The sequence below is a fragment of the Nymphalis io genome, chromosome 13, assembly GCF_905147045.1.
Source record: "Nymphalis io chromosome 13, ilAglIoxx1.1, whole genome shotgun sequence".
NCBI classification, from domain to species: Eukaryota; Metazoa; Arthropoda; class Insecta; order Lepidoptera; family Nymphalidae; genus Nymphalis; species Nymphalis io.
In genome coordinates, this window is record NC_065900.1 from 4,596,391 (window position 1) to 4,623,709 (window position 27,319).

At 31.0% G+C, this 27,319-nt stretch overlaps 1 protein-coding gene across 3 annotated transcripts in view; it reads right to left on the reverse strand.

Moving 5' to 3' along the window:
* Nucleotides 1–1,199: 1,199 nt before the first annotated feature.
* LOC126772803 (suppressor of lurcher protein 1-like) overlaps nucleotides 1,200–27,319 on the reverse strand; it is a 110,690-nt gene continuing 84,570 nt past the window's right edge. For all 3 annotated transcript variants that reach the window (XM_050493392.1, XM_050493390.1, XM_050493389.1), the window contains exons 5-15: nucleotides 15,053–15,282; nucleotides 13,691–13,847; nucleotides 13,066–13,125; nucleotides 12,875–12,963; nucleotides 11,879–11,998; nucleotides 11,458–11,526; nucleotides 11,054–11,240; nucleotides 5,127–5,317; nucleotides 4,554–4,761; nucleotides 3,359–3,585; nucleotides 1,200–1,313 (exon numbers count right to left, since the gene is read on the reverse strand). In XM_050493392.1, coding sequence (XP_050349349.1) covers nucleotides 1,237–1,313; nucleotides 3,359–3,585; nucleotides 4,554–4,761; nucleotides 5,127–5,317; nucleotides 11,054–11,240; nucleotides 11,458–11,526; nucleotides 11,879–11,998; nucleotides 12,875–12,963; nucleotides 13,066–13,125; nucleotides 13,691–13,847; nucleotides 15,053–15,282 — 1,615 coding nt within the window. In that variant the 3' untranslated portion in view covers nucleotides 1,200–1,236. The remainder of the gene's footprint in view (nucleotides 1,314–3,358; nucleotides 3,586–4,553; nucleotides 4,762–5,126; nucleotides 5,318–11,053; nucleotides 11,241–11,457; nucleotides 11,527–11,878; nucleotides 11,999–12,874; nucleotides 12,964–13,065; nucleotides 13,126–13,690; nucleotides 13,848–15,052; nucleotides 15,283–27,319) is intronic.

Below are 27,319 nucleotides of genomic sequence, written 5' to 3' on the forward strand. Positions count from 1 at the left end.
AAAAACATAAAATGACTAGCAAGTATATAGAACAAACATTTATCGATGCAAATATTTCCATCGAAACAATAACAAATATAGAAGTGGCAAAATCAAACTTTAAACAATTTTCATAAATGATTTTGAACCTCATTTCTGTGCAACAAAGTTTACAAATGGTATTCATGTCCCAAAGCGAGCCGCCTCAAATGTCCGACGACACTAATTGAATGCAAACATTCAAACTTGTTCGAGAACTTTCTAATGTTCCTGTGAAATGTATAACATTTGAATTTGAACTGAAACGCAAAATTTTAAATGTACGCGAAATTTTATTATATGAACACTGGAGTAGTATAAAATCTCGTATATGAAATATGAAAAATCGCTTTTATATAATTTATTATTAATTATTTTTGAGGTAATGAGATTTTCACTATGAATAACTATAAATATCTCGCAATTTAAAAATCTTGTAGGTTTGAATTTGAGAAAAACCAACCAAATTTAAAAGCAAATCTTGTTAGTTTGCTATTTGAAATTTTATTCGATAACTTAATCTATCAAAATAATAAAATGGGTTCGGTTGACGGGTGCAAATCGGGCTAACACTGACGCTTTCTTTTTTTTTATAGAATAGTAAGGCGGACGAGCATATGGGCCACCTGATGGTAAGTGGTCACCAACGCCCATAGACATTGGCATTGTAAGAAATGTTAACCATCGCTTACATCACCAATGCGCCTCCAACCTTGGGAACTAAGATGTTATGTCTCTTGTGCCTGTAATTACACCGGCTCACTCACCCTTCAAACTGGAACACAACAATACAAGTACTACTGTTTTGTGGTAGAATATGAGTCGATGGTACATAACCAGACGAGCTTGCATAAAGCTCTTCCACCAGTAAAAGCTCTACCACCAGTTTCGCGTACTATGTTTATAATTCATCTCATGTGAAAGCTAAAGAAGAAACCTTCATATTCAGATAAAAATTTAGTATGTGACGATAGCCCGCGGTAGTGAAATAATCTTTCAGCCTTCTCTTTATAGAAGACAATGCTGGTGATGCCTAACAGTGACATATTTTGAGGGCTGTTATTCTACACTATTACCACTACCCTATCCCCTATCTGTAAGTATAAATATTATTAGCAAAGTAAAGTCCCAAAGTATTTATTAAGTGTTAAAATAAAACAATTATTTTATCAACAATAATAATTTATTTTCTCTCTTAATAATAAGTTATTTTGTTTTTTATAGTTTAAATAAAAAATAAACGAAATGAAATACAATTATTCGCCCGAATGTTGTCTTCCTTGAATCGAAAGTACCTGAAAATTAAACATTTAAATATTAATTATTATAATGATACAATTATTGACCGTGAATCCAAAGGACGGCGGGATAAATTATAAAACTGGTGATATATAATATATATAATTTTATTTTATTTATTTATATTATTATTAATTCATTTGAATTTTATTTATAATTGGCGGGACGCCACGAAACTATTATTAGAGTAGAAAATCTTATTTGAATTTACAATATCAAGCATTATTTGAAAAAATCGTTGGATAAATTCGTGGCGTAATTTTAACGTGCAGTGCTATTAAATTATCTTTCCGATATCTCGTTTTTTTTTTGGAAAGGCTATCTTTTTAAGACTTGAGCCCCATTTATTTTGCCTAAATATATATTTTTGGGACCACAATCTTTCCTAAACATGACCATTTTTCCGCGATGAATGACATAAATGAAACCGGAATATATCAAAATAATATAAACCCTTACTGTTTAATGAGTACGAATAGTTATGTAGCTGTAGTTAGAAAAAAAGATTGTTTATTTTTTTATTATTAAATTTTGATATTATTAACCTGTAAATAAATTAAGCCAGTTTATTGTTACAGTGTTGTTATTTACACAAAAAATTGCGATTTCATTTATAAAAACTGGAACAAAATAACAGAGTAGTTTTTACTACCATCCTTGGGGTAATATTGCTTTAAAATGTTCTCATAAAATACACGTTGAAAGCAATTTTCGTCAATTATTATGCTAGAAAACTTAATAACATAATTTTATTATAATGACTTATGACGTTTATGGACAATACTGTAGAGCTTCAACCATAACTCAAGGTAAGAACTGATACAGTCTTATGTGAAAAGAGTTTGCGTATACTATATATTTATAGTAAATATTTATTTATTGAGGGCACGTAGACTATGTATGGAAATGTATGTATGGAAACGATACTTCATCCGTTTTTTAAAATACAGGTCGAACCGGTTAGCGTAGTTGGTAGATACATGTCTTTCACGCCGAAGATTGTGGGCTCGATTCCCACCCAGGACAGACATTTGTGTGCATGAACATGTCTGTTTGTCCTGAGTCTGGGTGTAATTATATAAATAAGTATGTATTTACAAAAGAAAAGTAGTATATGTAGTATATCAGTTGTCTAGTTTCCATAGCACAAGCTTTGTACAAGCTTAATTTGGGGTCAGAATATAGCCGTGTGTGAAAAATGTCGCAGCATACAGGTGTATTCTTATATGTTGACTGGATGCATTAAATATATAAGAATTATTTTACATTATTTATTATTAATAAGATTTTATAATTCTTGGTCACAGAAATGTTTGAATGAAATTCTGCTTGATAAAGATTTTGTTCGCTCTTATAATTATGTCAAAAAATCTGCGATAGATTCAAGCTTTGACTCATTCTTATAAAATTGATGCACGATTTAATTTATCATAACATTTTACACTACTTTGATTTTAATAAAAACTTATACAAACGAAGGTATTCTAACTACATTCGAATGTAAAAGGAACTAAATGAAATATTTCCTCTGGCGACGAGCCAATTTTTCTTCCGCTGTGGTGAACAAAGTTCAACGAATAATTTTCTCTCTCAATAAATACAGTTAAATTGTCGCTATCGTGAAATGTTTTGCTATAAATATTTGGTCAAAACGTGTAAAAATATGACTTATTATAAAAGATGAATTGCTACGCAGAGTCATTTTAATAATAAGCAATATTAATCTCAAGAACAGTTTTTCAAATGAACACCTGCGTTTGTAGAAAAATATAAATTAATTAAAAATAAAATATCATTTCAATGAATTCTAATATTTATTCTTTGACGATCAATCAAAGAAACGTTACTTTAAAATATATATTTATATTTGTTTTATTTTTATATTTTCAAAACATATTATAATTCAATATTTAATAATAATTCAGTCTTAGCAAACATTGATCAAAGTTTAAACCCAAAAAGGTTACTTCAAATTCTCCAAAACCAACTAAGATTATATTCAATTCAAAGCATGTTTTATCTGAAAGTATAAAATCCTCACCACTGGAGTCCGGTCTTATACTTTGCATTTCTGAATCTTTAAGGAAAATATATTCAGCTTTAAAACCAGTGCCGTCTAGTCTGTCGTTGGACCGGAACGTGACCCTCAAGAAATTACCCTCCGAGGCGATTTGGAGCTCTCTCAATTGACCACAGTGCCTCTGACTTCCCTTATCAATCATCTTACTTGAGAATTGGACGTAGTCACTCGCAGATACGGCTTCACATCTGAAAGTTGAACTTGGTTCATTATATAATAACAAAATCCACGGCTTCGCCAGCAAAATTCCTTCAAAACCTGCCCTTTTAACGAACATTTGAAAAATCCCTATTTGAAATAAACATACAAAATAATCAATTTATTAGTTAACAGCGGTACTCTAATATAATTAATTAAATTTTGGTTTTGGTTACTAGCAAATAGCCATTTTATCTTAAAAAGAGACAGTTATTGTGAAATCACAGACAGACATTTCAATTTTATTTATTGATGGCGTATAGATACTCCAAGCTATATTTATTAAATGTTTTTATTATTATTTATATAATAAAAGTAATAAATGAATATTTAAATTAATCCTAGTTTTAGTAGGTATTTACTATAAACAAATACTTATTTAGTAAAACTTAATACAAGTTTAGTGAAATTAATAAAATTCGTAAAAATGACGAATTTCGATATTCATTTTGAACAAAAATTCATTTTTCATTACATTATGCTTGATCAAATTAATATTATTTCAATAAATTAAAATAATTTCTTTATTTTTCGTTTTCTCCTTCGCTTTATTTAAATTAATTAAATATCAAAAACAGAGCTCATTACTGGCATAAAATTAAACAACAGTATTAAGTTTAATAAAACGCTAAATCGGTTTCTCAAAGTAAGATTTAGAGAAGAAAAAAAATATTTATCTCTGAAATTAATAAATAAAATATAATTGAAAACGATTATTTTGAGTAATTTTATTAAACAATAAAACGTATTATTTTAGTGGATTATTATTTGTTATAAATTTTAATATACAAGTAACTTATGCGAATCTTACATTATAAGAAAAAATACATTAAAATTTTGATAAATGAATTCATTTTTTACTCTATAGTAAAACATGTAAAACAGTGAAGAATGTAACTAACAAATTTTTATAATTTTAAATTCCGCCAAGCAATTATTTATTTAAATAATAACTTACGGTACTACTCCCTCGACGTCAAAGTGAGTAAAACGTAGATGCACTCTTTCATTCTTCCGGCCATAGAAGAAGTAATTGCACTCAGTGTCCCTCGGGTAAAGGCCGGGGTGATTCGGTGACGTCACAACTCCCCTTCGCCGTTCCGTGCTATTGTATACGAAGGCACATGGAAACTCTAATAGCTGTTTTCCTGTTGCTATAGCATAATCTGAGAGGAAAATTGTTTCACTTATTTTTGTATATTTTTAACAAAAGCAGTTTGTTATTTTTTTTTTTTTATAAAGTCAAAGTTATTCGATTTAGTAAAGAATGTTTTGGGAGAGGAAATAATATTAATATATTTATTACGTTTGTTTATGAACATTGAATTCATACGTAAGAAACTTTGAAATTATTTATGTATTTGTTAATTTAGTTAAGAAATTTACTTTTTATTTTAAATATTGTTATGTAATTTCTTGTCAATATAAAATCAGTGCACACTGGTTTTCGTTATTTGATTTTCTCTCAAAATTTACTACATATTGTATGAAAAATCATTACTGAGTTACATGTAAGTGCAGTCAAAAGTACCTTCAACAAAAGAATAAGATATCTTGAACCCTCTGCTGTATCTAGACGAATAGATACCCCGGAATTCGATTGATAATTTTGGTCCATTCGACATTAATGGCTTTGGTACGTCGTTGCCGCAGTAGGATGCCATTTTCTCCAGCCGACCGTCGACGTATAAAAATACGTCTAACGAGTCCATACTTTCACAGCTGCAATTAATTGGTTTGATGTAATTACATGTGTAAACTAAATGTTCCTTATTGGTACAAATTTTGTTTTCTATATCGCGTATTTTTTCTCCATTTGCGTTAAGAGTGCCGAGAAAAAAAAAAAAAAAACATACTATTTTTGTACATTAAAAAATGGATATTTTTATTCAAGCAATATGAGATAACAGCCCGCAAAGGATCCTTCTGCTGGCTTAAGGTCATCTCTCCTTTAAAGGAGAAGGTTTAAAACTTATTCCACCACGCGTGCAATGCGTGCCGGTGAATTTTCATTCGAATTTTTACAAGCAAATTTTTACAATGTTTTCCTACTTCGAATTAATCTTATATTAATTATTAAGCACTTAAAAGTGCTTGCCTCGGTTTTAAATCGCAATCTTCACTTATGATTCACATGTTCTAAGCACATCACCGGTCATCAAGGTTCTCAATTGAAAATAATGATTTTCAAATCAATTCATACATTAAGCCAAAACATTTAATTATATTATAGAGAAATAAATACTATTAATAATGTTTTATTGACTAATCGCGTGTTGCTTTTGTGATAGATGAAAGGAAATTGTTAAAACTTGAAAAAAAAACTGTGTAACAATTACATTAATAAAAAATACAAATAGCATTCATGAAAAAAGGGTATGCCGGCATTTTGTTACCGGTCATTAGGGTTAATTTGGGGTAAAACTTGCTTACATGAAAAATGCCTTGACCTAAAACCTTTTAAGTGCTTTTTCACACAAAACATGTTTCTTTTTTATTGTAGCGAGTCAGTTTTTAAATGCGAATTCTTCGATAAAGCAATTTTATTAAAAGTAATATAAGAATCATTATCAGATATAATAAATGTGAAAGTAATACTGTCTGTTCGTTTCCTAACACGACTTAATAAAAGAACCGAGCGTAATAAAATTTGACACGGTCAAAAAAGTCATACTTTGTTTTATTTTCACAAGATAATAAGATTTTATTACTATATAAATAAAAAACATTTTCGGATAAAGATAAAAGCGAAATTCGTGATTTTGATGAAATGGAACGAATGGTCTATAAATTTATAATCAGTGAACTGTGGTCGGTGCTCGTTTCCTGCTTCGCATTCAACGTTTTCTGTCAAATAATAATTCAACACGATTTTTATAAATATTAAAGAATATTCAAAAATTAAATTGTTTGAAATATAAATTCGACATAATCACAAGATTTTATATCAATGTAACGTTAAGAAAACTATATATACTATATTCTAATGGCAAGAAAAGATATATAAAGATAAATTAACCTTAGATATAAAAATTCCTTTATATTCTAAATTCTTAATTAAAATATATTTTTCCTATTTATTACCGAGACATATCTTATTTGAATGAAAGAGACAAAACTAATTTTGTTTGTGTATGAATAAAAATTATGATCAGATAAATATATAATTATAAGAATACAAAACTTTTTATGATTTAATAAATTCCCGATACTTAAAATTAATAAATTTAAATGAACCGTTAAATGAACATAACCATGCAAACCGTTAATAACTGCTGTATTATGTATTACAACCAGTTCTTGATTAATATATTTTTCTTTGTAATATATATCCATTTCATTAAATTACTTAAATTCACTTTCATTTTAATTCCTAAGTTCCTATAACAACTGCGCTGACATTTAATATAATATAGATCTCGACCAATGGCGTCATGTCAATTCACGGCCAAGGCTTAGTTTTAGTCTGTATTTGGAATATATGTGCTTATATGTACGAAAATAGTGCTTTTACAAAAAGCCTATCGATTGTTATTGCTATAAATTATAAAAACCAAGCTGTTTAATTATAATCGCTAAAAATATATGTTTTATTTTTATTTTATTTTTTTGATTCTTGAAAACCTTTTCATAATTGAATAACAATTTATTTGAATAATATTATTCCAACTGTTATGAAAGGTCAACTGTAATAACGTCATTCCGACTTTCAATCTCATTTTTATTTATTTATGATAATTATTAAATGGAATATAATTAAACTTACAAATATAACACATCACAATTTCTTATTATTAGTTTTTACTGTGACTTGTTTCCGAAAATACTTGTCATAATAACTAACTAACTAATTTACACGTATAAGCGTAAGCGTTCAATGTTTGTTAACTTACATTTTTTTATCGACATCTGTTAGTATCTAGTTATAATGTCTTTTATTATAATTTAGTAAAGTATGTTGTCACTATGACCGATTCTGACAAAGGCAAGATAGATAAATATCAAGACAGCCAACAGGATGTAATTTTACATTACACAATAGTGTGAGCGCAAGAAGAAATTCACTTTGTTTTCCTTCACTATCATAATCTAATAGAACGACAAAGATGACACTAACGGAGAAAGTTCAGGCACAAAACCAGACTATCTGAGGTACGGGACTGTAATCACTAACAATTTACAAAATCCGTTTGTTACTGAGAATTCCTCAACAGAAAAACAATTGCTTTTTACTTGCCTGATAGATGGATTACTGGATATAAGTTATGAGCTTGCAATTACATAGGAGCAGTCAATTAATAAAAGTATAGTGTCATGGATTCTTTATGATTGGTGTAAGAGAAATAAGTCTATGATACATCATTTCATCAAGTTTTATCGATTTATGCCACGCACGCCATAAAGTTTCTGAGGAGGATGAAATTTGCACAAAATATACATAAATTATATAACTGAACATTTTTTGTGAAACGGTATATTAATGAAGACAGAATAAATCTCTAAAATCGTTTCCGACATGACAAATGTCCTTAATTTATATTATACTAGTTTCTGGTCACGGCTTCATCTTCGCATACAGAGTGGGTGCCGCCAGATATTCAATGGGAATTGCCATGCACTCAACGCTGTTGATTCACAACCCCCCCGCGAATGTGAAAACGCGTAAATAAATTTGAACAGTGAAAAAAAAAATACCTAAGATAGTCTATATTCTAAATTTCACCTAAAATGTGTCCAGATACTTTTTGCGTGATTGAATAGCAAACATGTAAGCTTCTATATTTACAATATGACAATGATAAATAAATTCACCCTAGTTTTTATATATATTAATATTATATGTATATTAATTTCTTGTTACTTGAAAATAGAAGGTTGTAAATTTATAATCGGTGAATTGTGGTTGTATGTCCATTTACTTCACGAGTGATGGAGCCACGTTGCCGAATTCAAACACAATTCTCTGTTAACTGTATGTGCGGTCAGTCAAACATCAATTACGTTTCGCTCTGTAGTTGCTAATACAAAGCAGAAAATATGTAAATGAAAGAAAATATTTTTCACCGCGATCATGTACAAAATTGACTAGGCTTTTATTTGTGAAAAAATAAACCATTTATCATCAGGAATTTGTCCACATATTCCAATAAAATAACACTGTCATATGGAACGCCACATATCTATATATGACGAGATTTTTTTTTTGTATAATGCCAACCTAAGAATTCTACTAAAGCAATATACAAAAAACCATAAATTTTGTGTCGCTGTTTTCCAGGTAGTGTGTAGAGTGAGTCATTGTAATTATAGCCACAAGATTACTTCTTTGTAATCACTTATTATCAGATAGCCGATTTTCTTATTTGTCGTTTTAAATACGTTAGTGCATTTAAGCACGTAAAGTCGTTGGTCTGCGCCTGAATTCTCTCCGGTTGTGTCAAATTTGCGGTCCTATTGGATTTTGAGATTTAAGGAATAGAAAATGTTTTTTCGTTTGCGTACACGTATGTCTTATAAGATGTATTGCGCAATTGGCTAGTCTTTCTTGTGAATAGCCGCCGTACCCGTTACTACCCGTACTAGCCTGGCCAAGTACTCAAAAAAAATAAACGATAAAAACAAAATTATTACATAGTATAATCAATTACATAGTATAAAAAAACTTATCGAAATTTATAACGTATAACTATAAACCGTTTAAACTTTGAATTCTTAGATGTTAGTTTGTAGCGTCTTGGTTTGTTAGTGCATATTCAATATTTGTTTGAATCTCAGCACGAAACCATAATTTGCTTGTGGAAACTCGGGACTAGCTAGTATAATATACATTTAAATTTCTCCAGGTAACGCAAAGTCTATTATGTTTAAAGATTAATCAGATACATAACGCATTCTGTGTGGTAGCTTTTCAGCTATGTGGTTATATAAAGGTTTCGAATCGAACAAAACTAAGCGATTTGTGGCTCTATCAGTGAACTATAAATCCACACCGCTCGTACCGGCTGCCGTTAATTGTAACCCACAATAACCGTGGCAACCAATTTTTACGAGAACGAATTTGTATCTAATGTGTGCCAGGATAATGCTTTTGTTTATTATGTTAGTTATTAATTTAGATCAAAGTTTAGTTATTAAATTGGATAGTATTTTTAGCAACACTAATTAAATCTTATTAAATTGTTTAATTAAACAACATTGCAATGTACGTATAAGCGAATTGAAGATATCATATGGCAAAAAAAATAATTGTGCAGTAACAGAGAAACGTAACGTTTTGATATTTTTAGAGATAGGTTATCGATCGGAAATTAAAGGGCTATACTTTTTATTCCTAAGATTCCTGTAAAAGAATTCAATTTTTCTTTTTCACTTTTAACATTTCAGCTATCCTTGACATTCATTTTTATAAAACCTAAACGAACACGTCTGCCATTTCATTCCAACTTCGTATATCTTATAGTTCCAAATGAAACTGGATAAGAATTTACACAGTGTGTTACTAGGGCATCAAAAATGAATACTACCGATTTTTAACTGTAATTCCTATTGATAGAGGAATTTAGCTTTAACATAGATGGATATCAGTACTACAAGACAATAACCTAAAATTGGATTCCCGAATATACATCACCGAGGGAATAAAAAGTAGAAAGGCACGAAGATGTTAATATTCAAAACACTCTCGTATATATCAGCTATTTATATATATATAATATTCAATTGAAATATAAAATATATGTTTCTTTATTTATACATTATGTATATTTTATTGTATAACATGTATGTATTACGTATAGTGTTGAATCATACACTTCAATTCATATTTTTTTATGTCTAACGAATCAATGTTGTTAACGTGTCGATTAGTTGAAAATATTGTGTCTTTGTCTTTCGAATGTCAAAGTAATGATGACAGAAAGAGACAAATTAATGTTAAACTAAATACGAAGAAATAAGAGAATGTTTGGAGCATATTCCACCACGCTGCTCCAGTGCGGGTTGGTGGAATACACATGTGGCAGAATTTCAGTGAAATTTGACACATGCAGGTTTCCTCACAATGTTTTCCTTCACCGTCAAGCACAAATTACAATTAATAACAAATACATTACAAATAATGAAGATGAATTATAAACACAAATTAAGCATGTGGAAATTCAGTGGTGCTTGCCCGGGTTTGAACCCACGATCATCGGTTAAGAGATACGTGTTCTAATCACTGGGCCATCATCGGCTTGTGTTTAAGTAACTTAAAAAACACGTATAAATAAATTATGATTTTGATATTAAATACAATATATTTTATAGAATTCAAACTTATAAAATCTATCTCTGTAATACACTGCTACTTATCTGTATAAATTAAATAATATAAAAATAATAAAATTAATTAGTATCATTTTACGTATATTATACGTAACCTATTATGGTAATAATAAGATAAAATGTCGAACATACTCAATAATGCTCCCCGTCACTCTTTGTAAGCTAAAATCTTCGAACACTATTCTTACGCGCTCCCTTCCTCTTGCCAAAAAGTCATAATGACATTGCGTTTTCGGCGGATAAGGGGATGGATATAAAGGAGAGATCAATTTACCGCCACTGGTCTTATCAGACCTGAATACTTGATGACATGATGACGCTGAAACGGATTGACACTTATAAGATACTAGATTAAACGATATTTTCATTTGAGTTACATTGAAGTGAAATACGTTTTACAAAATCTCTCAGCTATATGAAATGTTGTTGTCCTTTTTAAGCTTTTCAGGTATAAAGAAGTAGCAATTTCTTTGGTCCTGTCAATAAAAAAAGTAGGTAAAAGATTTAATTTGAAAACGAAACCTTTAAAAACTTACTTGCGGCACTGACTGCTGGTCCCAAAGCGGATAATCCATCAACTATACCTGTTTTCTTACTTTCGACATCTGTAAATAAACATATTAAGTTACATATTTATAACGTAATTCTTATACTTATTGTTATGATTATCTACAATATTTATTAACCCCCTAGCTGGCCGCTTTATTTAATTAAAAAAAAATCAGGATCCTGATCGTAGCGCCACTTATCGAGTCCAATTTAAACCAACTTGAGACCATTGAGACAAAACACATTAAAATCTTACCAAAATCGCTCCAGCCGTTTACGAGGAGTTCAGCTTAATACATACACACAGAAAAATTATATCGTCCGATCACAGTGAAATAAATAATGTATGCTTTTATAAATCTGTTATTAAAGAATGCCTGATTACATTACAGAAAATGCTTACTAAACCTGTGCTAGAGTTATCCTCCATCAAAAACTGGTAACTTGCTTTGAACCCTTGTCCCTGTATGTTTGAATTTGCCGTGAATTGAATGAAAAGTTCTGGGCCCGTTGATAAGATTTCATATCCTAAAATTTGATATTTGAATTTAATAACATATTTTTAAGTACTTAGTTTAAATTACTAATAATCTTATTGTTTATTTATAGTTTTGAAGCCAAACTTCTTTGTGCGTGATAACGGTTAAATTTCGGTCGCATTTTAAAGTCGAATTTAGTGCAATGTTTAAAGTTCACATGTAGCGCCTTGAAATGAATCATTTGAATGGCAAAATGATGAAAAATAACTGAAATACACTTCGACTTGAAATTTTTTAATAAAGTACTATATTGAAAATTTCCAATTTCAAAATATTTATACGCTTTGTCACTTGATTGTATTTTTTTGTTATATTTTTATAAACCACTATCATTAATTACTTTATAGCGTTACGTAATACTTTTATCTTAGCTGCCTATCTGGGCTGCCTAGCGATGTAAAAGTCGCAGGTACGATCCTGACCACTTGGGATATTATCACCCCCACTCCTTAACTTTGTTTTCACAATTCATTCCAAGTGTAAATAGGAATATTAGTTATTTATTAAAAACAAGCACCGCTACCATTAATTAAAAAAATGACTATTTCAACGGTGACCGTCCAAAAACAAACACTGTTACGTGGAAAAGGTTTCATGCCTACGTAAACATTTGTTTTGCGAAAGAAAACTTTTATTTTTAAAAATATCCGATTCCGCATTTGTTAAAATGTAACGGATAATAATGTAAAGTAATCACCATAATATATAGTTACATAACATATTTAGGGCATCTACAAGAAAGATGATATTTAAAAAAAAATCGTAATAAGACGTTTCTTAATTAATACAATAGATGATTTTTATTAAATTATTCACAGATATAATAATTGAATTTGTAATTGATAAAATAGTTTGTTTCCCTCACCCACAATTTCATTGCAGAGCATTGCAATGACTGGCGCTGTAGAAGTTTTTCCATCGAACACTTTGATAATATCAGCTCGATTTAAGCAACTATAAGAGAAAAACAAAGTCAATAAAGTAACAACGAATTTAATGTAAATATGTGTCCATCAATTTTAATGATGATTACATATAGTTAATTAAAAAAAATACCTTTCATCTCCTCTTTGTAAATACGATTCTTCAAATATCAACTTTATCCTTTCATATTTTCTGCAACAAGGAAAAATATAACTAGATATTACCTTCTACAAATATAAAAAATACATTAAGCGCCAACGTATACATTAAAGAAGAGATTTAATCGTAATCCAGCGGAAATCATAGAATTAGTTTCACTACATTCCGTGGTATTTTGCGAGATAAATCTTGTTTATAATAATTAAGCTTGTGCTGGCTGATGCATCCAATTTAGCCGTGGAGAATAATTCTGACCAAATGTTATGAACGTGGAAATTAAAGTACGCTTGAATGCGTTTATTTACATAAATAAACGAATATTCGAGTGTACATTACATACGTATGCAAATATAATTTTAATTAAATAGTAAGTTATAAAGTTTTATCTATATACCATCTACTTATATCAGAATATTAATTTCAAATAGAGTTTTTTATAATTTTGAAGCTTTAAGCACCTTGTTACTTTCAGTTATTATTTATTATTATATATATATTTTAAAGCTGTGATTTTTTTGTTTCATATCTCACTAATGGGAAAATTTAATGAAGGATTCTGAAATCATATTATATGTTGAACTGTTTTTGTTATATTTACCTTGCGTTGAAATGATAGCTGCATCTCACGTTGCTAGGGTAGCTTGAAGGATACCTAGGACTATAAAGGCGCCCATGAGCGGGTTTATTTGGTTGTGAAGTAAACACGTAGTCACAAAGTGTGTCGACGACCTTAACTCCATCCGTTTCGAAGTTTCCTTATGAAAAAATTTGTTAAAAAAATTACTATGAATAAAACATACTAATATTATTCAAAGCAAGTTTAAATTAAATAACTTTTAGCGTAAAAGTAAAATAACAACAACAGCCCGTGTTGATTAACATGAAATATTTAAAAATGTATCTTAATGATCACTTAAGTAGAAGTAACCATCAGTGCGAATGAGATTTTATTTTTTTTAAAAGTACACATTACAAACAGCGAAGGTAATCCAGCGGAAGGAACACGTCGATCTAAGCCGAATATCATGGATTCAATGTTGAGTAAATTCATAAATTTCTTTCTCATTTTCTCAACATTACTTTTATATATTTATCTTTGTCATATACCGCCATAAACTGTCTTTTATCCCAAATTTAATAAAAAGTTAGCTAGTCGAATTTGATTAAACATCTCCCGAATATACACCTTCGCAAATGAAATAAGAAGTAAGACTAAATTATTCAAATAACGCCATTCTTCAAGTGCTACGAATAAGTATAACACCATACATTTCAGAAGTAGCAATGTTTTATTGAAACGACTTTACAGAACAATGGCGGGAAGCATTCATATTATTAATTATTCATATACTTGATCTACGAGTAGGTGTTATGTGTTCTTGGACATTAAATCAAGTTTTGTTTTGGCGCCGTCGTGGCGACAGCGCTTAAGATATTTATGAATTCCATTATTGTATCCCACACTTGTGTATTGCGATTTGTATAAATGTCACAATGTTTATTTGTTAGTATAAAATAGGGAAGTAATAATTCATCCTCTAAATCTATTAATTCTTGGAATTTATTAAGAGAATTAAAACAAAATGTTTCGTAAAACGCAAATGGCTTTAACAAAATATTGCCGCTTTTAAAGCGGTTATGAATAACCACTATTATCATTAGTAATTTTTCACTACAAAGTACAAATACGTACGTTTACGTAAATTTTAATTATTATTATATTAGAATAAGCTCTAAGCCATCTTAAGGAGAGGAGGAATTGGCCCAACAGTGGGACATTTACAGTCTGTAACTATAGTATACTATGACATATACATAACAAAATATATAATTTATATTAACATTTCAAATAGGGCATATATCAAATAATAAAAGTAGCTATTTTCATACTTTTCTGCAAAAAATAACTTATTTATATACATAGACTTATGTCAATCGCTCGATGACGTAAAATACTCACGTCTGTCTATAAACCTGTATGTGCCAATAAAACCTGACGCGTTTGACGTCTTTTCACCGCTCTGCAGCTCCAATACCATTAGAGGCCCATGAGAATATATAGCCGGTGGTGCATCAGCCCTGTTTCCGCATAGAATCCTCGACCAGGCAGAATATTCGTTAATACCAGGTGGACCTGGACCGTGAGTACCACCTTCAGAATATACTTTAAGAAAGTCACCACGCGTACAACTGAAAGAAAGGGGATCGATTTAATTGTTTATAGGATGAAAACTTGCATTACTATTGATTTTAAAAACGTTAATACGTTGTCTAAGTTTTCAGTAGTAAAATTCAAAAATGATGTACTTGTCAATCAAAACACACCTTGGAAAGATGCGAATTTATCGCCTAATATAATAAGGTTACATGATGGCACAGATTAAGAACACATGAATCTCAACTGAAGATTGTGTGTTCAAATCCGAAATTTCCTTCGTGTGAAAACCTGTATATGTATCTATTAACCCATATTAGAGCAACGTGGTAAAATAAACTTCAAACCTTCTCCTAAAAGGAAGAAGAGACCTTAACCCGAAAATGAGATATTGCAGGCTTACTTTAAATAAATTAATTATTGCATTTAATTAGGAAATAATTCTTTTATTTTTTTAAGAATATGGACAATTTATTAATTTATCTAATAAAAGTTTTACAATACAATAATGATTTACATTGTATATCAATAAATATTGTGATTTCAATTTTATTGGATGATTAATGTCAATTTTTTTTTCCTTTTTCTTATTATTTTAGTCAAATTTAAAATAGTCCCTCCCGATTCCCACCCGACGCAAAGCTGCCCATAATGCAGGCCGAATTTCCGCGCTGTATGGCAATGGACAACCTCTGCACCAAGTGGGACCCGGAGCGACTGTCAAATCCCCTCTCTCTTAGGCGACAGCTAATCTCCCTTATTAAAGTAAAGGCATCCGACCCCCAACATCCCGACGTTTCGAACGCTAGTAGCACAAATAAATATTTTTTACACAAGAGGATATATTTCTCCCGCTTTCTCGCTGCTGCACTCTCAGCAGCCGCCCCAGCCGTCCGTGTTGTGTGGGCCAGGTGAGAGACCGCGAAGGCATTGACAAAGGTAGCATCCCTTATCAAACTCCTCCCCATTTGCCATGGAACCAGTGTCAAACCATCAGGTCTCTTGCTATCGGAGCGACTGAGACCTGGTGGTTCCAGGACACATGGGACATTCACCAAAACCAGGCCCTCCGGACAATATCGTATAGAACGTGGTGTCGGTGAAATCTCCCCAAGCATCGTCCACACCTCAATGCGTGATGACAGTTGGCACCCACCATGGACCCGGAGATGCATCGGTGTGGTTGACAAACAGCGCAGCCCAGGTGGAGAGCTACAGCCACACGCAAAGAGTCACTGTTGAGAAGAGTCCTAAAGTAGGGGGAAGGCAAAGCCTGTAACCAAGCTCCAGATTCCGCCCTCGACGCCGCTCTGAGTCTGGCCAGGTCCGCTCCCCCAGCCGCCCTGACAAGTTGGTCGAGCTCAGACTTGTACCCCACATCGTCCCAAGAACGCTGCCTTTCTGGAAAACTAGGAAGAGGTGCATTCGGAAAGAGCATCTCCAACTCCGCTACTCCCTCAGCAGCAAAAGGTATGGTAGTAAGGAAATAAAAACATCAATTTTTTTGACATTTTTTATGGTAGGCAGACAAGTAGGCGACCTGTTGGTAAGTAGGTCACCATCGCCCATAGACTAGCATTGTAAGAAATATTAACCACCGCCATTAAGCCACCTTGGGAACTAAGATTTTACGTCTCTTGTGCTTGTAATTACACTGGCCCACTCACCTTTCAAACCGGTACATAAAAATACTAAGTATTTCTGTTTGGAAGTGGAATATATGATAAAAGGGTTGTACCTAGACGGACGTGCACAAAGCCCAAGTAAACATTAAACATTATATCATTGCTAAATACACCGTAACGTATAAACACTGAAAAGGTTTACTTAAAGTTGCCTTTTAAATAACGTCTCTATTCATGATTCAACTATCCTTTAAGATAAACTATGTTTAAAAGATGCTTCCCTCGTGAAAAATAAGTCTCTGAAAGTCTAAGACGGCAAGGGGCTTTACGACCGTCGTCACATTTGACCCCTCTCTTTATACTTCAAGGCTTCTCGGTGGTATAAGATTTTTACTGAGGAAGGGATTAACTGGACTTAGTAATGTACACACATTGTAAGCGAATAATGTTTTTAGTGTCAAATAAAACAAAAAAAAAGCTATTTTTTATTGATACCAAGTATAAACACAAGAGCATCTACACGCTATAATTAATAATTGTTATTTTTAATATTTTCAAATATAATTGAGGTAATCATTTTAGAAAAATATTTATTTCAAGGATAATTTATACACATACTTATATGTCTATTTGTATGTATTTGGTGTATCTTATTTTTAATTTGTTCTAAATTCATTTTATTGTGCCTGTATTTTTATTTTTAGGCAGGATCTCATTCTAAGTCTGGATTAATAATTTGATAAAAATAATAATATGTTATTAATATGCAATAGGTATATTATATATTAGCTTATTCGTATTTGTAACCAAATAAAAAAATTAAAATCAATACAAATGATTCATTATGCCGAGTTGGCCCTGTGGTAAGAACGCGTGAATCTTAACCGATGATCGTGGGTTCAAACCCGGGCAAGCACCACTGAATTTTCATGTGCTTAATTTGTGATTATAATTCATCTCGTGCTTTACGGTGAAGGAAAACATCGTGAGGAAACCTGCATGTGTCTAATTTCACTGAAATTCTGCCACATGTGAATTCTACCAACCCGCATTGGAGCAGCGTGGTGGAATAAGCTCCAAACCTTCTCCTCAAAAAGAGGAGAGGAGGCCTTTAGCCCAGCAGTGGGACATTCACAGGCTGTTACGGATTCATTATGAATGATTTCATTGAAAAAAATATCACGTGACCAAGCAACCATATACAGGTTCTGACTGCAAACAACGAATTCTTTTTAACAATTCGAAATACAGATATCGTGGTGTGCAATAAAAGTAGTTGAACATCGACAAAGCACCAGAAACCTCTCGTCCGACTATAATTTGTACGAACAAGCTCGTTTTCAAACTTCGAACACCTATTCTGGAATCTATACGTGGTTAGTTTCCTAAAAATGAAAAACAGCGTAGACTTCTCTCAATTCTATTTGGAAACATTGTCGAAATTTACGTTCTATTTTTGAATTATTTGGAGTTTGTCATATACATGTTATATTTATTGAAATTACTGAATAACAATAATATAGTCTACGCATTTATTATGAGCAAATATTTATTAAAACCTTGTCTCACGTCAGAAAAAGTTAGGATATATTATGATATAAATAGGATAGTAACGCCTTGTATCAATAAATAGTACGAAATACCTAATACTCCTTATATTAGTTTTTTTCAAGGTTTTTATATTTTTAATGCAAAAATCAAACAAGAAGTAATCGAGTAAGAAATGGACAGTGGAATGCATGAATAAGAAAACTGAGCTAGATAGTACAAATAAAAAGATCTACCACCAATATTAATTACAAGCCCGATTTCGTGCAAGTCCGTCTAGGTAAGCGCCGTGGCCTGGCGGCCATAGGCGGATACCTCTCGCTACCTAGGGTAATAAACTCTATGCTCGTCAGCGCGCGATGCTGGACGAAGATAGTCTCCTTCAGTGAAAATGTCATGGAGCATAAAAAGGGTGCCCCCGCTGACCCGCTTCGCAAGAAAGATCAACTGTAAGCCGGAGCATGGCATGTTACAACGAATGTGAAAACCTACATCCAATAATTAAAATTAAAAATCAAAATAGGTTTTTTCGAAAATAATACGGAAAAAGAATGTGTTCACAAATACCAGTACAAGAGTTGGAACCGCAATTTCGGAATCATTAAATTAACTGCAGAGAACGAAAACTTTTTTGAAACAATCCGAAGCATCGGGGTGAGAAATAAAAGCAGTGAAACCTCGACAAGGCGCTCGAGTCCTCTCGTCCGACAATAATTTGCCGGTAAAAGCGTATTGCGACACAGTAAATACCTATTCTGAATTTAGAAATTAGTGCTTCGTATCTTCCGACGGAATTTCAAGAAAATGTTACAATTCGTGCTGGTATTTCGCATATCAATAATATATCTACATATAGTATTTAGGTCTTGTGTTAGTTTCCTTCAGTTTAATGTTTACGTTCAATGGCATCAATCACTTAAGACCAGTATTGGGAATTGTGTGAAATTTCTTAATAAGATTGATTATATCTTAGAGTTCGCGTTCGATGTATCGAGTTTCTCAATACCTCACTCATTATTATATTACTTTTAAGACAAATAATTTTGTGATAAGTCCTATATCAATTTTAATAAAGCAAACATAACGTCTCAAACTTGGAAACTCGTCTCACAACGATTAAGCTTTTGTTACAAACAACGTGTTGGAAAACAAGGTCATCTTACGGTTTATCGGAAAGAGTAATAAAAACAACTACGAAACTTGGAAGGATAAAGTACTAAATTGAGTATGAAAATGAATATCTGACGTTTGTAAAGACGAAAATGTTGAGTTCAAAAGTCAACTATCCAATCGACGGAAAGTATTTCAAACTTAGACCAAAATGAGTATTATTTCGAACGTTTTGTAAGCATAATAAAAAATAAGTCAATTTTGGCTAAGAGTATCTGTCTAAAATTGTGACGGAGCCAGTTTGTGTTTAACGAAACCAGGGAACAACGTTATTAGGGATTTCTAGGCAGTAAATCACGAAGTCCGTCTATGACATGAATTCGGACTGAGCATAGGCTTTCACATATTGCGTCTAGTGTACCCGCGCCGTGCTCCTCGTTCGTTGTTAGCGTTCGAACTTTACATAGTTAAGATATGACATCACAGTAAAGTTACACTGACTTTAGAGCTATAGCACTGGTATAATATCTTACTTTGATAATGGAATTAAATTATTCTATTTTTAAATAAAATTATTTTGACAAATGAAACAATAATAACACATTTTATATCCTGTTTATTTTTGATAATATAACAATTAAATAAAAAACCATAGATCCTTACTAATATTCAAAATGAAAAGTGAGTTTGTTTTTTGTTGCGCTTTTACGCATTAACTACTCAACCGATTAACACGAAATTTAACTGACACTGACACCTGGATCCCCCTCATCACCACAGGTGTAGCTATAGGCGGAAATTAGTATTATAATAAATTAAATTACGATTTTATTATAATCTTTATATTACGTTAATCGGGTAAATATTTTAAATACGAGTACGTTGTATTTATAGTCGTCACTCAACGAAAATGAGCATCTTTACTTTCGACATTATTAAGTAAACAATACACATCCATGTATCATCAATTAGTTTTGTCTTGTATAATATTATCTAGTTATCTACTTTACTAAATATGTAATTCCGTTGTTACGTTAATTTGCAAAGTAGGCAATACATAATTAACGCTATATATAATACTAGTCACACGCTTTGGCCGCGTGTTAGGGGGGAATCTTTTAAGTATAAAATAGTATACAGAAACCTTCAGGTTCAAGTTTGCTTCATATCGAGTTTTATCAAAAATCGGTTCAGTGGTTTAGTCGTAAAAGCATAAGAATGACAGACAGTACGTAGACAGTTTTTGTTTTCATAAATTATTATTGACAAGTGATATAAATGGCTTTTTCTAAATAGTAGTTTGGATCATTGTTGGAGATTGTTGACAATTAATAATTATTGTCAGCATATTCATACTAAAATTGAGAGCAAATAAATATCTATCTTAATAAATGAGAAGATATTTTTTGTTAAGCATAACAAAAATAAAGTACTATTTAGTATATAATATTATTATATAAGTAACTGCGCTTCGCAGATCGAAGCACTTTTAGTTTATACTTAACATGGAAAGCGTGAATTTCATATTCTTGTCAATAATATTTATAAATCGAATTTACTGAATTAAATTATCAACCGTTTTGATAATTAAAATAATTGTATACCATATCAAGTTCATTATTTTTTCAATCAACATTATCACCTAATATTTAATATCAAATTAAATCTTAAAAGAAAATGTATCGTTCATTACAGATACAGGTTAACTCTCAATTTTTTCTCAATTTGTAAGCTCCACCAATTTTAATCCTGCTATTCTGATTCAACGAAATCGAAGTTTTCATGCAAATTTTTTATAAAAGCCGAATTTTTGATTGCTCTATTCGGAAGTTGTATGTTGATTAGACAGCTCTGTATACTCTAATCAAACTGTCTACGTGTCTGTTGTGTAAACTAAATTTAAAGGGTTTATATTTAAATTTCCCAAAATATGTTTATCAAAATCGTCGCCGTCTAGTTTTACACATTGATATTCTTATCACGCTGGTCTGTATGTAAAACAGAAGTATGACGGGGATATATTTGAACGACATATTTTTCGAAGTGGTACATCGTATTCGCAATTAATTTAGACAGAGAAAAATTATAATAATAACGATCGGCATGATCGTTATTATTTTTTTAATAGGTGTTTTATTTTGTTTATTTGAATATAATATACGGCTTCAATTGTTACGTTAAAGCTCAGTGGCTCAGTAATACTTGAAACTTAATCGAAGATTGCGGATTCAAACCCGGGCTAGAACTATTGAGTTTTTATATTTACTTTGCGTTTAAAATAAATCATTTTGAAAATCTTCCCCATATATCGACCAGCTCACAATGGAGCTACTTGGTTATTACACCAATAGTTTCTCAAAAACAGAAGAGATTTATGCCTAGCAGGAAGATATTTAGATAAAGACATGTTATTATTTGTTATGTTTAACAAATAAATTAATTTTATTCGTTAATTCGTTGAAAAATATATTTACATAGTGAAATAAAAAAATATATGACTAACTGAAAGCACTCGATGAATGCTAATTTAGTTAAATCGTGGTCAGCAAAAATATCGTTATATCCACCGGAGCTTAGTTTCAATTAGAATGCCTGGTGGATCGTGTAATTACACTGTCATCTATATCTGTCACGCCAAGGATTTATTGTTCCCATTCATTTCCAATGAGATAGGAAAAATGTTTTTCTGAAACACTTTGCCTTTTTAATGGTTGAATTTCTATCAGTTTCGTAACTGTTTTTAATATAGCTAGTTTTTGTTAATTCAAGTTTATAAAGGAATTTAAAATTATATATAATATATATATTGTTATAAATAACGAATTTAAGTGATTAATTAATTAAGTATTCAGTTAATGTTTTATATTTTTAAAACAAGTTTTCAATTACAGGCGTAATTTTGAATGTATAATTTCTAATGTCAAGAAATTCTTCCATATTCTATGATTTGTAGGTAAAAATGCAATGTATATAAATATTCTGACATATATGAACAACGTTAACATCATTTTAATATGTTAATGTAGATAATCTTAATATTCATTGGTTTATTTTCTTGGCTTCCCGCCCTTCAACGGTATTTATGTCAACACTTTTTTTATGCTACACCTTTTTACTTCAACCCTTTAAATATATTGTCATTTAAATGCTGGTTCAATTTCATCCTATTAAGTCTTCTTATATTTCAAAATGTTATTAATGAATCTCTTTCATAATATTGCTTATTATAAAAACAGTGACATTTTAGAAGTATGACGGAAAATTGCAATGTAATCTACAATATGAAAGTTTTGATTTTGGCCATCGACTGATTTTTCCACATTGCTACTATTACTGGTGGTACTTTGTGCAAGTTCATCTAGGTAGGTACCACCCACTCATAAAAGTAAAAAAAAATAATGTACTTGGTATTGCTGTATTTCGATTTGAAGAATGAGTGAGCCAGTGTAATTACAGGCACAAGGGACGTAACATCTTAGTTCCCAAGGTTGGTGGCACATTGGCGATCTAACCATGTCTGTCTGAATGTCTATGGGCATTGATGACCACTTACCACCAGATGACCCATATGTTCGGCCGCCTATATACTCTAAAAAAATTCCAAATAACAAATAATAAAAATATATAAATTCTCTTTAAGCTGTGTATTAATATTTTAGCAGGTCACGCCAAAATATCGCTTTTTCATTCCCTTCGGCAATTACATTTACAGTGGTTGCGACCAAATAATCAATATGCTGTGGTTTAACATTTATTAATGGAAACCAACGTTTTTCAAAGTAATTAACTGTATATTATCAACAAATAATTTATAATTACAAAAAAAACAAAAACATTTTGTGGAAACTTTTTAGGGTAAACATTATTTAATTAATTAGATCCTGCAGTAAACAATGACATTTATCACAAGAAAGTCGTCAAATAAAATTATAACATTAATTTTGGAGACAGTAAATTATACACATTAATTTGCTTGACTACTCATTTTGGCGCTATCCTATTTCAAATAGGTAACTAAACTCACTTGTTTTGTCAAGCAATATTACAAAGCATCCTTAGGTAATATTAAATGTATGAGAAGATTAAGCAGACAGTGTTATTTATTATAACACTGTCTGCTTAATATGATATGATATTAAAACATATCTAATCAAGTAGATAATCTCAATAAAATTATGAATATAATAGAAACTACTTTCAATATCGTAGGCTTATTAAAATAAATCTTTACCGATTTAATTTTCGTCTATATTATATTATGCACAGAAAAATAATTCACCTAATGAGAAACATTTATTTCGCTTAAGGTTAATAAATTGGACTAGGATGTATCGGTACTGGCGCGACAGCAGCGATCAATGGTAATACAGCGGAATAAAACGCGTTTGATTAAGCGAAACAAAAGTGTGCACGACTATAGTCTATTCCAATGGCCATAAGAAAGAAGCTTAACTTTGACCTTGAATTGACATGATATTTGAGTTAAACTAGTGAGAAGGAAATTGCTGAATGAGTGCGTTATGAATTAATGATAAAGTAAGGAATAATATATTTCATTGTTTTTATACGTAATTTTATATTAATTTTAATAGATATATGTTATATGATTTGCAAAATAATATAAAAAAAACAATTATTGAACAAAAACTTAGTCTGATTCCCTTTATGAGCTCAACGCAAATCTTTTATTTTATCTTATAGCCAAAATGACTATCAACTTTATATAAACAGATTGAAATATATTCTTTAGTATCTAAACTCAAGTCCTTAGTCGAGATGTTAATAATAACCTTTAATATTCATTGTCAGTTCATTGAAAAATGGCGTCTTGAATGTCGAAAAACTGTTTTCGGAACTGGAAGTGAAATTAAAGTGGAATTGAGTAGTTAAGTGGAGTACTGCGCATTACAATTAAAGATATATTAATCAAGAACTGTTTGTAGTGCATAATATAGCAGAGATATCAGCATATCACTTGGAATATCTAAATTTACAATTTTGTTGTTAGTTACTCATATTGTGATTGGAATACACCCGTGATACATAAAGCGAAAGCGAGCACAGCAGGATAAAGTATGCACGTAAAAGAAGGAATAGCATGCGCGGGTATGCGATATGAAAGTATATTTAGGAATAAGTAAAACTACGATTTCAATAATTCAGTGTGCAAACCTTTCACTGTATTTTACAATAAAATCATAAACTATTAGGCTTATAAGACAATTGGTAGTTAGTCAAGATATTTTAAAAAAGTGCCATATAATTGAAATTACTATGGAAGCTGGAATGATCCCTAAATGTTCGTAAAAATGTCACCTCCAATTACCAAAAAGCTGTTAAGGCACAGGCTCATATAAAAAGGGAAAGTACCAATAATATGTAAACATAATTTATTTTCTTTCATAAACTTTGTAGTTGGTGGTTTTTGGAACGCAAAACTACCTTCTGTTTTTTATTGCTAGGAAATTTACGAGGGCGTTAGTGAACTTAAACTGTCTAAAATGTTTTATTTTGTGTCGTTACGAAGTCGTCACCATTTTTAAAACAAGGCAAATAAAAATAAAAAAAACAAACTGCTTTTAACGTTTCGCTGCTATTTAAAAAGTCGTAGTCCAATTAGGACAAATGCGTTTTGTATTTTTTCGTTAACTGCTAAGAAAAATTAAGCTGATTTAAGCGATTCGAACGATTTTTTTTTCTCTTATTCACATAGCGATAATTTTTATACTAAGCGATAAGTTTTACTTACAAATTAATTTGCGATTAATTAATAATTTCCTTTGTTTATCTATTAATTTATGCTCATGGATCAAAAAATAGGTGGTAGGGCTTTGTGCAAGCTTGTCTGGGTAAACACCCACCCACCTATTTGACAGATATTCTACCGTAAAATATTAGTACTTAGTATTGTTGTATTCCTGTTTGAAGTTCGAGTGAGCCAGTGTAACTACAGGAACGAGGGAGATGACATCTTAGTTCCTAAGGTTGATGGCGCATTGGCGATGTAAGGGGTGGTTTACAATTGAACAGTGACCATTTCCTATCAAGTAGCCCATTGCTCGGCCGCCTACCTATTTTATAAATAACATGAAATATAATTTGTAATATATAAATAAATACTTTGAATTAAACTTAAATATTCTTATAATGGTTAATGTTTAGCCAAATTAAGACTATATCAAGCCTTGTGTATAAAAACACGCACCGTTTAGATCAGACCACATAGTAATACAAACAAGTTATTGCATTTTGTGCGGTAAAATAAATACTACGTACAAAAGTATAAATAAAACCTGATGTTTATTTTTATTTAGTATAAACAAATTGAATAGAACGGTATACCTTTTGTATATTCTAACGTTTGTTAGTTCCACTCGATTAGTTCTAGAACGTCACCGCAACGCGATGATATATGGGACGTAACGTAATTCAAAGAAACGATTTCGTTATAAAGCATACTCTTAATGCGGTTTTTTACAGTTTTTTTACGTATTTTTATATATAAGTTAATATTTATTTACTATATTTAAACTATTGTAGGGTAAACTTTGTTTAACGTTTTGTTTAATGTTTGAATAAAATAATTATGATTCTAATATAGTGTCAGGATGACTCGGTTTTAAATATGATCATTTTTTTTATTCATCTCGTGTTCGGCGTTGAATGAAAATGTCATAAAGACCTACACGTGTCAGATAAAATTCTGTCACATCCCGCAGTATGGTTGAATAACCTCCAGATCTTATCAAGAGGAGTAGACCTTATAGTCTGTGCGACAATTACTTGCTGTTACTTAATTTTTGATTTAATATTTCAATGTCCTTGAAGACTTGTATATGGAAGTCGTTTCCTGACATTATTTACCGCCATTCCCAAGAATCAATGCGAAGTTAACGGGTGGACTTACATTCTTTAAAGAAAATATCACGTGATTTAAAAGATAAAAAAACGATATGAAAGCGCAAAGCGATACCTTTTTTTGCACTAAATAATATTTGCAAAATTTTTAAATAAAATAAGTAGGCGACGGGCTAATGGGCTAAAATTGGGGGTAAGTGGTCATCACCGCCCATAGACATTGGCAATGTAAGAAATATTAACAGTTCATTACATCGCCAATGTGCCATCAATCTTGGGTACTAAGATATTATGTCTCTAATGCCAATGTCTCGGAACAATTATACTAATATTGTTGTTTAGCGGTAGAATATCTGATAAGTGGGTAGTACTAGCAAGACGAGCTTGCACAAAGTCCAACCACCAAGTAAATTTTTTATCTGTCTAATTTTTTTGCACAATGCTTGAATAACTCTATATAATTTATCTTCTTTGACATTTTTTTGTATCTGTTTTATATATATATAGTGTATATAATAAAGTATGTGTATATAATAAAATATTAAATTCATATTCTATCTTTAGTGTGGTTGCTACACCTGTTTTGTACATACATATGCTTTATTCTTATAATCCTCATCACGTTTGTTTTGGTATACTGGATCACTCGATCAAAAATATATATTTAAAATACACAGTTCTTTTGTCTACATAAATCATTAAATTATAATCAAGATAATGAACTATCCCAATAGATATTTCATGAAGGAATTATGTTATACTAAGAGTAGATACATACGAAATGTTTCGGTTACGTTTAAATATTTCATATCTGTTATAATATTCATGAGAAATCTGTTCGCAACATCCCGTGAGAAAGGTGGAGGATCTATGAAAGGTATGTTTGTATAGGAAATTAAGTATAAAAACAAATTGACTGTAATGCTCTTAT